This window comes from Phalaenopsis equestris, unplaced genomic scaffold (genome assembly GCF_001263595.1).
Source record: "Phalaenopsis equestris unplaced genomic scaffold, ASM126359v1 Scaffold000973, whole genome shotgun sequence".
NCBI lineage: Eukaryota > Viridiplantae > Streptophyta > Magnoliopsida > Asparagales > Orchidaceae > Phalaenopsis > Phalaenopsis equestris.
Window position 1 is genome coordinate 115,850 of NW_018165412.1, and position 14,274 is coordinate 130,123.

Here is a 14,274-nt window from a genome sequence, read left to right on the forward strand (position 1 = left end):
TCCAATTAGGACTAATCATGTTAAAATTCAATTGATTATCCGAAAGATCTTGGTATTTCAATTGTGATAGATTTGCAAAATGAAATTCAGAGAGACTACCATGCAAATTATTGGAACAAAGATCTAAATGAACTAAGTTAGTCAGTTGTCCAAGACTATGTGGAATAGGTCCATCAAACAGATTATTTCCAAAATTAAGGTGTGCTAAATTTTGCATATCTCCAACCCATTCTGGTATGCTTCCGCTCAGTTGGTTATTAGAGATATCCATTATTGTCAATTTATATTCTTTGCATTTTAAAGCAGTTACACCATCACTTAATTTTGTAAAATTATTATAGCTAAGGTACAAAAAATTTAGATTACATAATAAATTTGAAGAGGCAAATGAGATAATTCCAGTAAAAAAGTTTGATTCGAGGTATAATGTCTTTAATCTTTTGCATTGTCCTAACCAGTTTGGCAAACTTCCATTGAGGTGGTTTTCGTCAAGACCAAATGTTTCAATAGTTGATGAAAAATTGGAATATGGAAGTAAATTCGGAAGTGTTTGTAAGTTGCATGATTGCAAATACAAATTGGAGAGGGCTGGAAGCACACTAATCTCATGTAACCAATTAGTAGCGAATGTTAGATTCACAACCGACATATCAAGGAATTGTAAAGAGAAGAGGTGGGGCATCCATAAGAGGTTATAAGCAACTAGAAAATTTTCACTAAGATCAAGGTATCTAAGTTTTGTCAAGTTTCCAATATGAGGTGGAATTTCCCCGACGAGCCCGGAAGTGGAGAGATCAAGGTAGATCAATTTAGTGAGGAAACCAATAGAATCTGGGATCCTCGCTTGAATGAAGAAAATGGTTCCCAAGCACAAATATTGCAAGTGTCGTAAGCGAAACAAAGATGGATGTAATGACGCAGCATAAACAAAGTCATTCTCAAGGCCATAAAAAGCAGAAAAATCAAGTCTGATGACATGTTTGGTTTTATTACTACAACTCACTCCCTTCCACGTGCAACAATCCTCGTCTATATTCCAAGCCGAGAGAAAGAGGTGAGGATCAGATAGACTTTGCTTAAAATCAAGAAGGGCATCTCTTTCCTCAGCACTGCAACGTTGGCTCACCTTGCGAATAGCTAAGCCACCTTCGCTTTCTGCTCTCAAGCAATAAAAAGATAGAGTAAAGATTAGCAGTAGAGTAAACTCAAATCTTTCCATGATAGTTCGCATAGTTCTGGCTCCCTTGCTCTATCCCTATTTATAGCACATTGGTTGGAAGATTTTTTTCAAAATTCTCCCCTATACTTTTAGTATAATCTTTTTCTACATAATTATCTAGTAAGAAGTTTATTTAGTTTAATTTGTAAGACTTCTCGACAAAGCTGTGGACTTTGACGTTAAATGCTGCAAGAATTGTCAACTAATCTTTCAATATAAATATCTGTATGATTAATGGCAGAGCATTACTCTTTCCTATAAGTAGTTATGTTATGTTAAAGTTCAGCCAGACGTTAAATGTTGATTTTTGTTTTCTTTTTGGGGTCATTTACATACATTCCACCCAATTTCTATCTATTTACATCTCTAACACATATATTTTGCTTTTTAACATTTAAACCATCCAAAAGTTTCATATTACATAAAAAAATATCATCATTTTAACTTTTAAATGGTGAAATACAGCTTTTCATGCATGGGTAAGATGGCATCTGTGTAAGAATTGAAGTTCAGGTGTTAAGATATGCAAATACTTTGAAATTGAGTGGAATGTATGTAAATCTTCCTTTTTTTTAATTTAGTTGTACATTATTTATAGTTCAACCCACCGAACATCGCTTGAGGTGGATCTTGAGCATTAAAATCATTAATGAGATAAATAATTGTTATGATATTTCAGTAAAAAATTGCAAGAGAACATAATGCTTGATTAGATGAATTTTTAATTTTAATTTCAATTCAATCAAAATAAGTCTTTATACACAATAATTTAAAAAAAGGGCATTTACATATATACCGCACAATTCTCATGTGCTTGCATATCTAACACCTAAATTTTAATATTTAACATCACATTAAAAATATCATTCTTACTGAGATTTTAAAACTGATCAAATGCATATTTTTTTGTATAAATATATAGCACCAGAAATGCTTTAAATGTAAATATCAAATTGAAAGTGTTAGATATATAAATTCATAAGAATTGTGTGGTGCATATGTAAATTTCCCTTGAAATTATTGATTCATGTATAAATGAGACATGACCCATAATTTATGGCATTGAGCGACTTACTGCATTAATTGAGTCCCAATCCATCATTCGGCTTCACTAATACAATACGCAAGCTAAATATATATCTAAATAAATTATAAATGAAAGCAACAATAATAATGTCTTACGTACGTCATAATTTTTTTTGAAAATGTCACAATTGCAAATAAAAAGGTTGAAAAAGGAAAATAAAAATTATGGCCAGGTGATAAAACCTGCTATATAAGCAAAATAATAAAATTATACTCTTTTTCTGTTAATATATGAAAATGAAATTACAAAATTGAAGATGAAATTACAAAATAAATATATAACACAAGCTCAGTATCTCACGTAACCAAATAAGAAAATGTTGGGGAATAATAATATAATAATAATTAACGCCCAATCTTTCATAATAGTATTTATAACGTTTTTGGTTTCATAAATTTATACAACAAAAATGTTTAGTTAACATTTAATAAGATAGTAAGAGTGCTATTTTTTATTTGATGTTAAGCATTTGAGCGGTATACATGAAAATTTTATTATTTAAATGCTATTTTTGCAAATACTTTGTTAAGTGTGTGGTCTGCATTAATATTTGTATCCTACCAGACTTAGATTTGAAGTATTTATATAATCATAGCCTTTAGTTTATCACCTTTACACGTCTTATGAAGTGATATTCTGCATAGTCGGGGATTTCCATAGTAACTTGATGCATTAAAGGTATTAAGTTGGCTCGCCACCCAGAATTCTACCAGACATTTGATTGCAGGATAAAGTTAACTCAATTTACTGGCCTTCACAATGCTCTCTGAAATATCTCCTTAGAGATGGTTCCTCGAGAGAACCAAAGTTTCTAAGCTTTGCAAAATACCAATATTGTTTGGTATTTGTCCCGTGAATTGGTTTCTTGATATATTCAAGCTTATCAATCCAAGAAGGATCATTAATACAATAGGAACTTCACTAGAGAGATTATTACTGGAAAAATCTATAATGTTCACACGAGAGAGTATGCCTTTGACTTCATGAACTACTCATTTTATACCGATCATTAATGAAACATATAAATCTACACCGTGAATGTTGATAAAATTTGCGGAAATCGAAAGATCGAGCCCTTGAATTAGAAGTATAGGATTTTTGACATCCATTTTTGATGCAACATATATGGGACAACCTTGGCGAGTGACACGACACTATAGTTGGGTCTTACACTATCATAGCCGGGCTCCGAGTTGACTTTTGCCTAGTCGGCATTGCTTATGGTATCCTCAAGATTGATGTTCGTTCCCATGACACAAGATTGTATCCTGCTGATATGAACATTCCCTTGGCACAGACTCTCAATTAGAGTACCCCGCTTCGTGTTCGGACCTCAAGTCCAAGGCCCCAATAGACGAATTTCCTGCTGACTACTTTGCTCGACTATATGTAGACGTTTCGGCGTAACCACCCGGTCAAACAGAAGCTACAACATAATTTCATCACAATATGGGGGTGACCACGCCCAAATCTTAGTAGGCGTCCAAGTTTGTCGGCCGACGTGACAGCGTCCTCAAGTATTATATTTTAGTAGAAAATTACAAGAAAACATGTTGCTTGATATGATTATTTCCTTTAGCTACTTTAATATATAATAAAAGAGTATAAATATGTTTTATGGCCCTAAAGTCCTAAATAATATAATCTTAATTTCAATTCAATTAAAATAAGCCTATCAGCAGTATGGAAAAAAAGAGGCATTTACATACTCTTATTTATTTACATATATAACACCTAAACTTTAATATTTAACATTATATTAAAGATAAGATTCTTACTAACTTCTTAAAAATGATAGGATGCATGTTTGTATGCATAAATATATAGCACCAAAGTGATTTAAACGTAAATATAATGTTGCAAGTGTTAGATATATAAATTCATAAAAGTTGTGGGATACATATGTAAATTTCTCTTGCAATTATTGATTTGATATATTATGTGTAAATTAGACATGAGCCATAATCATCATAGTTGACTGAACTTACCGCATTGACCGACTTACTGCATTAATTTTGAGTCCCAATCGATTATTAGGCTTCACTCATACAATACACAAGCTAAATATATAGTTAATTAAATTATAAATGAAAGCAACAATAATAAAGTTTGAACGTGCGTCACAATTTTTGTTGAAAATGTCGTAAGTCCAAATACTAGATAGAAGCACATAAAAATACCAAAAATTTAAATGAAAAGATTAAAAATGCGAAACAATAATTATGGCCAATCGATATAATTTACTTTATAAGCAAAATAATAAAATTATACTCTTTTTCTGTTAATATAAGAAGATGTGATTACAAAATATATATAAAACACGAGCTCAACTAAAGAAGAAAATATTGGAGAACTAGTGAATGTTGATGATGATGGTTAAGAGATAACAGACGATCAATAGACATCAATATGATCGATAAATAATGACAGTGAGGTGACGGTTGTCTCGTGGAGATAGCCAAGCAATGATAGTTGAAGAACATTGATTGGATGGATGCTAGTGGTTGGATGGTGACATTCTAATGATGACGATCACAAAATGATGTTCAAATAATGATAATCAGAGGACTGTTGATGAGAGATAATGATTATTGTAAGTACTAATCATCAACATCTAATATTCGATAGAGCTCTAGAGTTCTTCAATATTATAGCTCTCTCAAATAGTATCATGATCGAAAATTATTCTGAAGGAGTACAGACTTTAAATTTTAGTATTTTTGCTCGCTTCACACCCGTCATATATGTGTATTAATTTTGGTCTAATATGTTATAATTTGTTATAAATTGCATTAGTCTAATATGTATTTTAACTTTTAATAAGATAATAACAGTGATATTTTTCTTGTGATATGTGATTTTAAAGATCTAAACGGTATACATGTAAATTTTTTATTTAAGTGCTATATATGCAAATACTTAGCAATTGTGTGGTCTGCATTAATATTTTTATCCCACCTGACTTAGATTTGAAGTATTTATTTAATCATAGCCTATGAAAACTAATTAGCTTACAAGTGTGCTTATAAAAATTAATTTTGCAGTAAAACTGAGATTAACAAATAATAAAAAGAAGAAGTTAATTTGGTGTCTTCTATTGATGGATTGCATATAATTTATTCAATAAGATAATTTGCATGATGAAGCAACCCAATGAATATTCAAATATACAGCGGATTAGAATAAAAATACTTTACTAAGAATCTTTTTACCAGCATTTTATAAATTTGCATGATAAATATGTTAATGTGTTGTTATCAAAATCTAATTACAACAGTTTATAACATACACTGGAATCACACAATACTTATGGAAGAACTAAAATACATAAATGATCATCTTCGCATTATGTTATTTATCATTTAAACCACCAATTCACTTTCACAATAATAGATGCATAAATACTATCTATCATGATATCAAACAACTGAAAGTAAGTGATATATTCTATCATGATATCATAAGGCTTAAGAAGACGTATTCCACAGAGCTTGAAATTTTCATGGTAACTTGATTCTTTAAAGGTCCCAGTTAGAATTCTACAAGACAATTAATTGTAGAATAAGTTGAGATAACTCAATTTATTGAGATTCACAATACTTTATGGAATAATCCCTGAAAAATAGTTCATCGAGAAATCCAAACCTTCTAAGCTTCGCATATCACAAATTTTGTTTGGTTAGACCCGAATCTAACCCTTGAACCTGATATGTCATTCCTATTGTGAAATAAATAAAATTAAAGAGAAATTAATATATAAAAAAACAACGAAAATTTAATATGAGTTGATCTAATTAATGATATATCTTCTTGACACAACCCCAAAATTTATTATGATAATGATGGTAGAGTTATATGACTCTAAATCTTTTTTGGATATATACTTTATTGAGTGTGCTTTTTCAGTAATGAAAAAAATTTATGGAAATGTTGTTGATGATCAATCCTTCAACCTTGCATAAATTAGCCGTTCACAACTTTTAAATTTTATAAAAAGATATGATGCTTACTAGAAAATTTACCGTGGTAGACTAATGGATTATCGTTTCAGTGTTGCACGAGATATCAACACACAACGGTAGTAACATCAGGATTTTTACGTGGAAACCTCGTAAAAAGAAAAAACCACAACGCCTGACCCAATTGTAAAAATTCACTATAGATTGACGATTGGAAAGACCCCTTGTCCCACAGACGAGAAATAATTACTAGATTTTCTAAGTTAAAATGTTGACTGGTGGCATCTAGTTGGTGGTGGTCGATGACGGTCAGTGGTGGTCAACGACGGTCGTCGGTGATCGAAGATAGTCGTTAGTGGTTATTACTAGATTTTCTAAGTTAAAATGTTTACTGGTGGCATCTAGTTGGTGGTGGTCGATGACGGACAGTGGTGGTGAACAACGGTCGTCGGTGATCGAAGATAGTCGTTAGTGGTTGACGACAGTCGTCAGTGGTTAAACATAAAGATTTAACGAGGTTCGGCAAAACTGCCTACGTCCTCGGCAGCAGAGCGGCGGATTTCTTTCAATTCAGAAAAGGAGGACAAAACAGACATATATATAACCCTGGAGTACAATATGTAATTACATAATTACCCCTGTACCGTACCGCGGGAACAATGCCCTCGCACCCCCAACCCACGTAACGAAACTCCCCCGATTGGACAAATTCTTCCGCTCTACTCCACTAGCTCACTCCTTTCCGCTCTAGCATTTGTACCTCATATGGTATATGAGTCATCTCTAACAAATCTCCACCTTCGCAAATATTCAGCCCCTTAAGAGAAATACATCATGGAGTTTCTTACACACTGAAGTGGGTTGGGCTACCTTGCTATCTAGCAACTATACATTCAACAAGTCCAAGCAATGCAAGAACTTGTTGATAGTAACTGGCTTGGTCAACATATCCCCAACATTTTCAATAGTAAGAACCTTCTGCAACAGTATCTCATCAGAAGCAATCAATTCTCTGATCTTGTGATACTTTACATTAATATGCTTGGTTCTCACATGGTACACCTGGTTCTTCCAACATTTTCAATAGTAAGAACCTTCTGCAACAGTATCTCATCAGAAGCAATCAATTCTCTGATCTTGTGATACTTTACATTAATATGCTTGGTTCTCACATGGTACACCTGGTTCTTAGCCAGATAAATAACACTTTGACTATCGCAATGCAACGGAACACCAACTTGCTCAACACCCTGTTCTTTTACTAGCCCGACAACCCATAAGGCTTCTTTCGCAGCTTCAGCTACTGCCATGTACTCAGCTTCAGTTATAGATAATGTCACAATAGATTGAATTGTTGATTTCCAACATATAAGCCCTCCACCAAAGCCCTCCACCTACCAAGTTGTAGACCTTATGTCATTCAAATCACCTGCATAGTTTGAATCAACGTACCCCACAACTGAAGGATCATTCTGCTCACTGCCAAAAATAATTTCATGTCTTACAGTACCCTTCGAATACCTGAAAATCTATTTGACTGCTTCATAATGTCGTCTTCCTGGTTTAGACATGTATTTGCAGACTTGACTAACAACATGAGACAAATCAGAGCAAGTACACACCATTACATACATCAAGAAACCAACTGCACTGACATATGAAACATTTGTCATGTCTTTGATTTCTGTATCTGTTTTACGACACTGTTCTTAAGAAAGCTTAAAATGATTTGCCAATGGAGTGTTCACAGGATTTGCTTTGCTCATCTCAAACTTGTTCAACATTTTCTCAACATACCCTCGTTGAGATAAACATAATTGTCTCGAGCCTCTATCTCGAGGAATCTCCATTCCAAGAATCTTCTTTGTGGGACCCAAGTCTTTCATGTCAAATTTCTGGCTCTGGAGTGTTCACAGGATTTGCTTTGCTCATCTCAAACTTGTTCAACATTTTCTCAACATACCCTCGTTGAGATAAACATAATTGTCTCGAGCCTCTATCTCGAGGAATCTCCATTCCAAGAATCTTCTTTGTGGGACCCAAGTCTTTCATGTCAAATTTCTGGCTCAATAAAGCTTTCAAACCACATACATCATTCATATTCTTTGCAGTAATCAGTATATCATCAACATACAATAGCAGAAAAATAAAAGAACAATCATCAAGGCTCTTCACATAAACACAACAATCATACACATATCTCTTGTAGCCAATTTGAATCATGTAGGAGTCGAACCACTTGTAATATTGTCTTGGTATTGTCTTGAAGATTGTTTTAACCCAAACAACGATTGTCTTTAATCTGCAAACCAGATGCTCCTGTCCAGGTTGAGTGGCTGCTCCATGTAAATTTGCTCCTCCAAATCACCATGCAAGAAAGCAGTTTTAACATCCATCTGCTCCAAATGCAAATCCCAAATAGTTACTAATGCAAACACTGCCCTGATTGAAATATGTCTGACCACATGAGAAAATATTTCATCATAATATACCCCCTTTTGCTATGAAAATCACTTTGCTGCCAGTCGAGCCTTTAACTTTTACCATTCTTTTTCTGATACTGCTAGTTTCCTTTTGTACACCCACTTGCACCCAATAGCCTTCTTTCCGTCAGAAAGCTAAACTAGCTCTCATGTGTGGTTTTTCTGTAAAAACTCCATCTCCCCAAACATTACACCCATCCATTTCTCTTTCTCTTGGCTAGTGATAGCTCCTTGAAAGGTGATCAGATCATCGCTGCTGATGAGAAGTGCACGTGAGACTAAGTCTTCATATCCCAATATGATAGGAGGCTCTATATTTGTGCATCTCAGTCTATCTCTGGCTAGATTATAATTCTGCAGATCATCTGGAATGGAATCACCAGGTGTTGGTTCTAAAGTTTCAACTATCTCAGTTGCTACTGGATGTTGCTCTAGATAAAAAATTCATTCAGTTTTGTGTTTTCCAGTCATAAAAATGACTCTAATTTGTTTTCCAAGAACACATAATTTACAAAAATCGAGCTTGCAGCTTTTAACACCATGCAACAGATTTCTTAAATTCAACTCCGCCATCCCACATTCACTAAGATGACTAAGACGCATGTGACATAGCTTTGTATTATCATCATCTAACTCAACAGAATGAACTTCACCTACACCTTTACTTCCCAAAAGTTTGTAGATATTACTTGCAGTTAACTTTCCTTTCATCACATTCAATGCACCCTTAACAATTATGATGGTTTCCCTATACTCATCTGTCTTAGGAATAAAACCATTTCTATGTAAAGTGCCCGTGAAAATCAAATTCTTCTTCAAATCTGAATATGTCTGACATCACATAATGTTCTAACAGTGTGATCATACATCTTGATTCTAACTTCACTAATACCAACAATATTACAGCATCTATCATCTCCTAAATAGACTGAGCCAGAATTCGTTAACCTATATGAAGTAAACCACTCCCTATTATGTGTTATGTGATAAGAGCATATAAGAGCATTCTGAATCAAGTCAAGAATTCATGCATCCATGAGCTGAGTTGATGAAACTGAAATCATATCACCATCATTGCAACTGAATTGTCATTCTGCACCAAATTTACAGACTTCAGTGATGCATCACGTTTCTCCTCAGTCTACTTCTTGAGCTTTGGACAATCTCTCCTCATGTGACCCGGCTCCTTGCACTTGTAGCAATGAATCGACCTTTTGTCTTTAGATTTTGATCTGAAATTTCACCTTCCAGAACCCTCTTTCTCTTTCTTTCTTCCGTGATCTTGATTAACCTTCACATATAAACTGTCGTCATGAGAGCTTTCCGTTGTATTTTGCTTATGTTGGTTATGGGCCAGCAATGCTGCAGTGATCTCATCAATTTTGATAGATTCTTTTCCATATCTAAGAGTAGTCACCAAGTGTTTATAGGAAGAAGGCAGTGAATACAACAAAATTATTGCTCAATCATCATCCTTAATACTCACATCAAGTCGTAACAAATATGTGATTATTTGATTGAAGTCATTCACGTGTTGTGCCAGATCAGAGTCTTCTTGCATCTTCAGCCCATACAGCTTTTGCTTCAGATACAATTTATTCATCCGAGATATGGACATAAACTGTTTCCAAATTCTTCCATACCTCATTTGGAGATTTTAGATTCATCATGTGATACATAGCTTCATCTGTCAGACATAACTGTATGGTTACAGCCGCTCCTTGTTGCTATTCTTCCCAATCTTCATTCTCCATGACATCTATTTAATTGCTCGCAAAGCCTTTAAGATTCTTTGCTGTGCCAACAAATCTTTCACCCTTATTTGTCACAATCCGAAGTTACAAGTTCCAACAAACTTCACCACCTCGAATTTTGCACCAGACATTGCCATTTGAAATTAATCCTGCAATGAACTATTCTGCAAATTCCTCAGCTTCAGTAATCCTTCGCGGAAGCCGAAATTTCTTCATGCCTTCCCGAACTGCAGAAGAAGGATGGGAAGTTGCAAACAGATTCTTCTGTCACGATCTGAACCTGTGCGAACACCTCCTGCAATTCGCTAACTCCTGGTGCTGCAAATCATCGCGAACTCCTCCTTTAGTTCGTCGAACTTTCTGCTCGCGCCAAAAGTTGCAATTTTCTTGTTGTTCCCGCGCCGAAGCCCTAGTCGAACCCTTCTTCGTCGAACTCCCTGGTCGCAAACGGAGGAATGCCAAGATTCACGAAACCTTTCTCCCGAGGGTTCCTCCCGAAAATTAGCGAACTGCTCCTCTGCGAACTCTAACCGCCCTCGAACATGGTATGCCGCAAACCCTTGCCTGGACCGAATTCACCGAAGTCAGAAAAACTCTGAAGCTTTCGTCGTCGAACCCTAGCTGTCGAACTTCTTCGTCCCTGCGCATAATTTTTTCTTCTGCCCTAGAACCTTGCTCTGATACCATTTGTTGAGAAATTAGGATGAAGAAAAACATGAATTGACACAAATTCAGAAGAACACACAGAGATTTAAGGAGGTTCGACAAAGATGCCTACGTCCTCGTGACAAAGCGGTGGGTTTCCTTCAATTCAGAAAAGAAGTACAAAATATTCATAATTCATACATAGGGTTACAAACATGCATATATATAACCTTGGAGTATAATATATAATTACATAATTACCCCTGTACCATCCCGTAGGGACAATGCTCCCACACCCCCAACCCACGTAATGAAACTTCCCCGATTGGACAGATTATTCTGCTCCTTTCCACTGGCTCACTCCGTTCGGCTCCAGCATCTGTCCCTCATATGGTATATGAGTCATACCTAACACTTTGTTCTTGAACAGCTTGTGTTCGGCTTGTTAAGCAAACATGCCGAACTCGAACACACTTTGTGTTTGAAATATAAAGGAGCCAAACATGAAAACACTTTTTGTGTTCGAAATATAAACGAGGCGAATACGAGCTGAGCTTGGCTCGCTCGTGTTCGACTCGTTTACACACCTAGTGATGTAGTAATGCAAAACCAAGATGTCATTTTTTTTAAATGATTGAAAAATATTGGAGATTAAAATATTAGAGCAATGAGAGAGAACACAAAACAAAGATTACAAATATTACATACAAGGCAAGGATCAATAAGGAAAAGGGCAGCACAAGGGAAGGCCAATGCCAATATCGACAATAATTTCTCAAATTATTGTTCTTATAAAAACAAAATAAAAATCATTTCTTTTCTTTGAATTATTTAATAGAGGATAAATGTCTAATATTAAAAAAAAAATATGATTAATCACTAACCTCAACATATATCAATGATATTACATTGTAATTATTTATTTAACTTTAGGTGATAATATTCTCAATTTAATTATGCATAAATATAAAAGATTTTACTTTAAATTTAAGGATGATGTTGAGCTCCTCTACAACCACCTCTGTTTCTATGACTAATCACGCGTAGATAATAAGCAGATGTTTACAGAAAGAAGCAGAGTTAGGATTTCAAGAGGAGAATACTCAAATGACGACTAATACATAACATGTGTAATTATCATTTTAATCACTTCATATTTCATAACAATTATAGCAAAAAATAACAACCGCTATAACCATACTATATGTGCAACTTTATAACCCCCTCAATTATAAACACATATATGATATAAATAAAATTTAATTTTACAATAAGTTTTAAAACCGCCATAAGTAAATGTTGCCATTTTTGTGCTTGCATGTGGGATGCATTAAAATCTACCACCCCCCATTAGCTATGAGTCATTGCAAGCACATGCCTTCGGTCAAATGGGCAGGTTTCTCTCTTAATTAATTGAGCAGGGATCATGGAGCGGGCCTCTCAATCTCCTCTGGCCCAACTCAATTAAGAGATAATAATTCTGTGCTGGGCCCAACTCAATTAAGAGAAGAGAATTGTGTGCTATGTATGGAGATGTGCCTTTTTTTAATAATGCTGTATGTATGGAAATGTGCCTTTTTTTTAATAATTCTGATAGAGACTTATTTTAATTGAATTAAGTTTAAGATTACAGTAATTTGATTTGAGAATAAGAAGTGATTACATAATTCTATTAATGGGATCCACAAGTGGTCTAATAGTTATTAAATAGCAAATCCTTTGCCTTTATCACTCTCCTCTTCTTATTCGGCAGAGCAAATAAAAATGGCGAGAAGCTTGTCATGGTTGTGGATTATATATATGTCGTTTGGGATTTCCTTCATATTTTCATCATTCAGCTCCAACAGCTAAAGAGAATCTAGTTTCTCCACACAGTTCAGTGATGGACATGCTTCCACAGTAAGTTTGTATACTATGGAAAGGTTCTTAATCTTAGATAGATTTTGATATAGTGCACTAATCTTGCAAGATTAAGAACATTTCCACAGTAGACGTTCAAAGCCAAGCATTAAAAAATCTCCCCAATGTGGAAGAAATGGAGATATAGAGAGGGTGTCTAATCTCCATGCACCATACGAACTTATTGTGGAAGCATGCCCATCACTGAACTGTGTGGAGAAACTAGATTCTCTTCAGCAGCTAGAGCTAATTGATGAAAATTTGAAGAGAACCCCAAAATGGCTGAAAAGGCTGTTCGAAGAATGGAAGCCTGCTAATGTTGATGATGATTTGTGCTTAACAATCACTTATGATGACACAACCCTTTTGAGATTTTTGCAGAGGTCATAACTGACCTATAATAGTGTAGATCCCACAGTTCATTGCATATAACGAAAAGAAAACCCTTGTTATGCAATACACAAGGAATCCTTTCACATATGCATATAAAGTTCTAGAATAGTCCCTACTATTTATAAGAGCCAAACATCTTGAGAGCTTGAGATAAAATTTTCCCTTTTTATGAATGTGTGTTTTTCTGTTAACATGTAACATTTTTTTCTTCTTTTTGTTTGTTCTTGCTATTCTTATGAGTGCAAAATGTATGTTTTTATTCAAAAAAGATTATATATGTTATTTCTTTCTAGAGTACCAGAATAATTAATAAAATATTGGGATATTTTATTTTTTAGGATATAAACTTGACTTCAGTACTTAATCCCACTACCATTATCTACTTCATACTTTTCTTCCTAACTATCTTAGATCACATACGCTGGTGTGACTAATGCGTGAATAAATTCACCTTGGTAGAGTAATTTGAGCTTGCTCAAGCTCCCAAAAGAACAAAAGAAGGGAAAAATTATCTTCATAATCATAGATGAGGAGTATGCAAACTAGTTTAGTGGTCATCATACATTATTCTTATGTAAAAAAATATGAACCTTAGGTTTTCATGCATGAAAAGTGGGCTCACATAAGAAATTTTCCATTGAGTCGTTATTTTTGAAAACAAACATCGTTGTTTCTATACGTGAATTCCATTTATCCTTGTCTATTTTGTTAAAACCAAAATGCCAAGCCATGTTTTATGTATAGATCTTAGGGTTTTTGATGTTAATGGCATATGTGAGTACTCCTATGGCTCAACATCAAATATTTCACATGCTTATACACTTGTTTTATTAAA

The 14,274-nt window shown here is 34.4% G+C and overlaps 1 protein-coding gene across 1 annotated transcript in view; it reads right to left on the reverse strand.

Moving 5' to 3' along the window:
- The window catches only part of LOC110032563 (probable LRR receptor-like serine/threonine-protein kinase At4g36180), a 2,770-nt gene extending 1,510 nt beyond the window's left edge, over positions 1 to 1,260 (reverse strand). The window contains exon 1 of the mRNA XM_020736231.1: positions 13 to 1,260. Within this exon, the coding sequence (XP_020591890.1) occupies positions 13 to 1,231 (1,219 nt within the window). The 5' untranslated portion in view covers positions 1,232 to 1,260. The remainder of the gene's footprint in view (positions 1 to 12) is intronic.
- Positions 1,261 to 14,274: the final 13,014 nt, after the last annotated feature.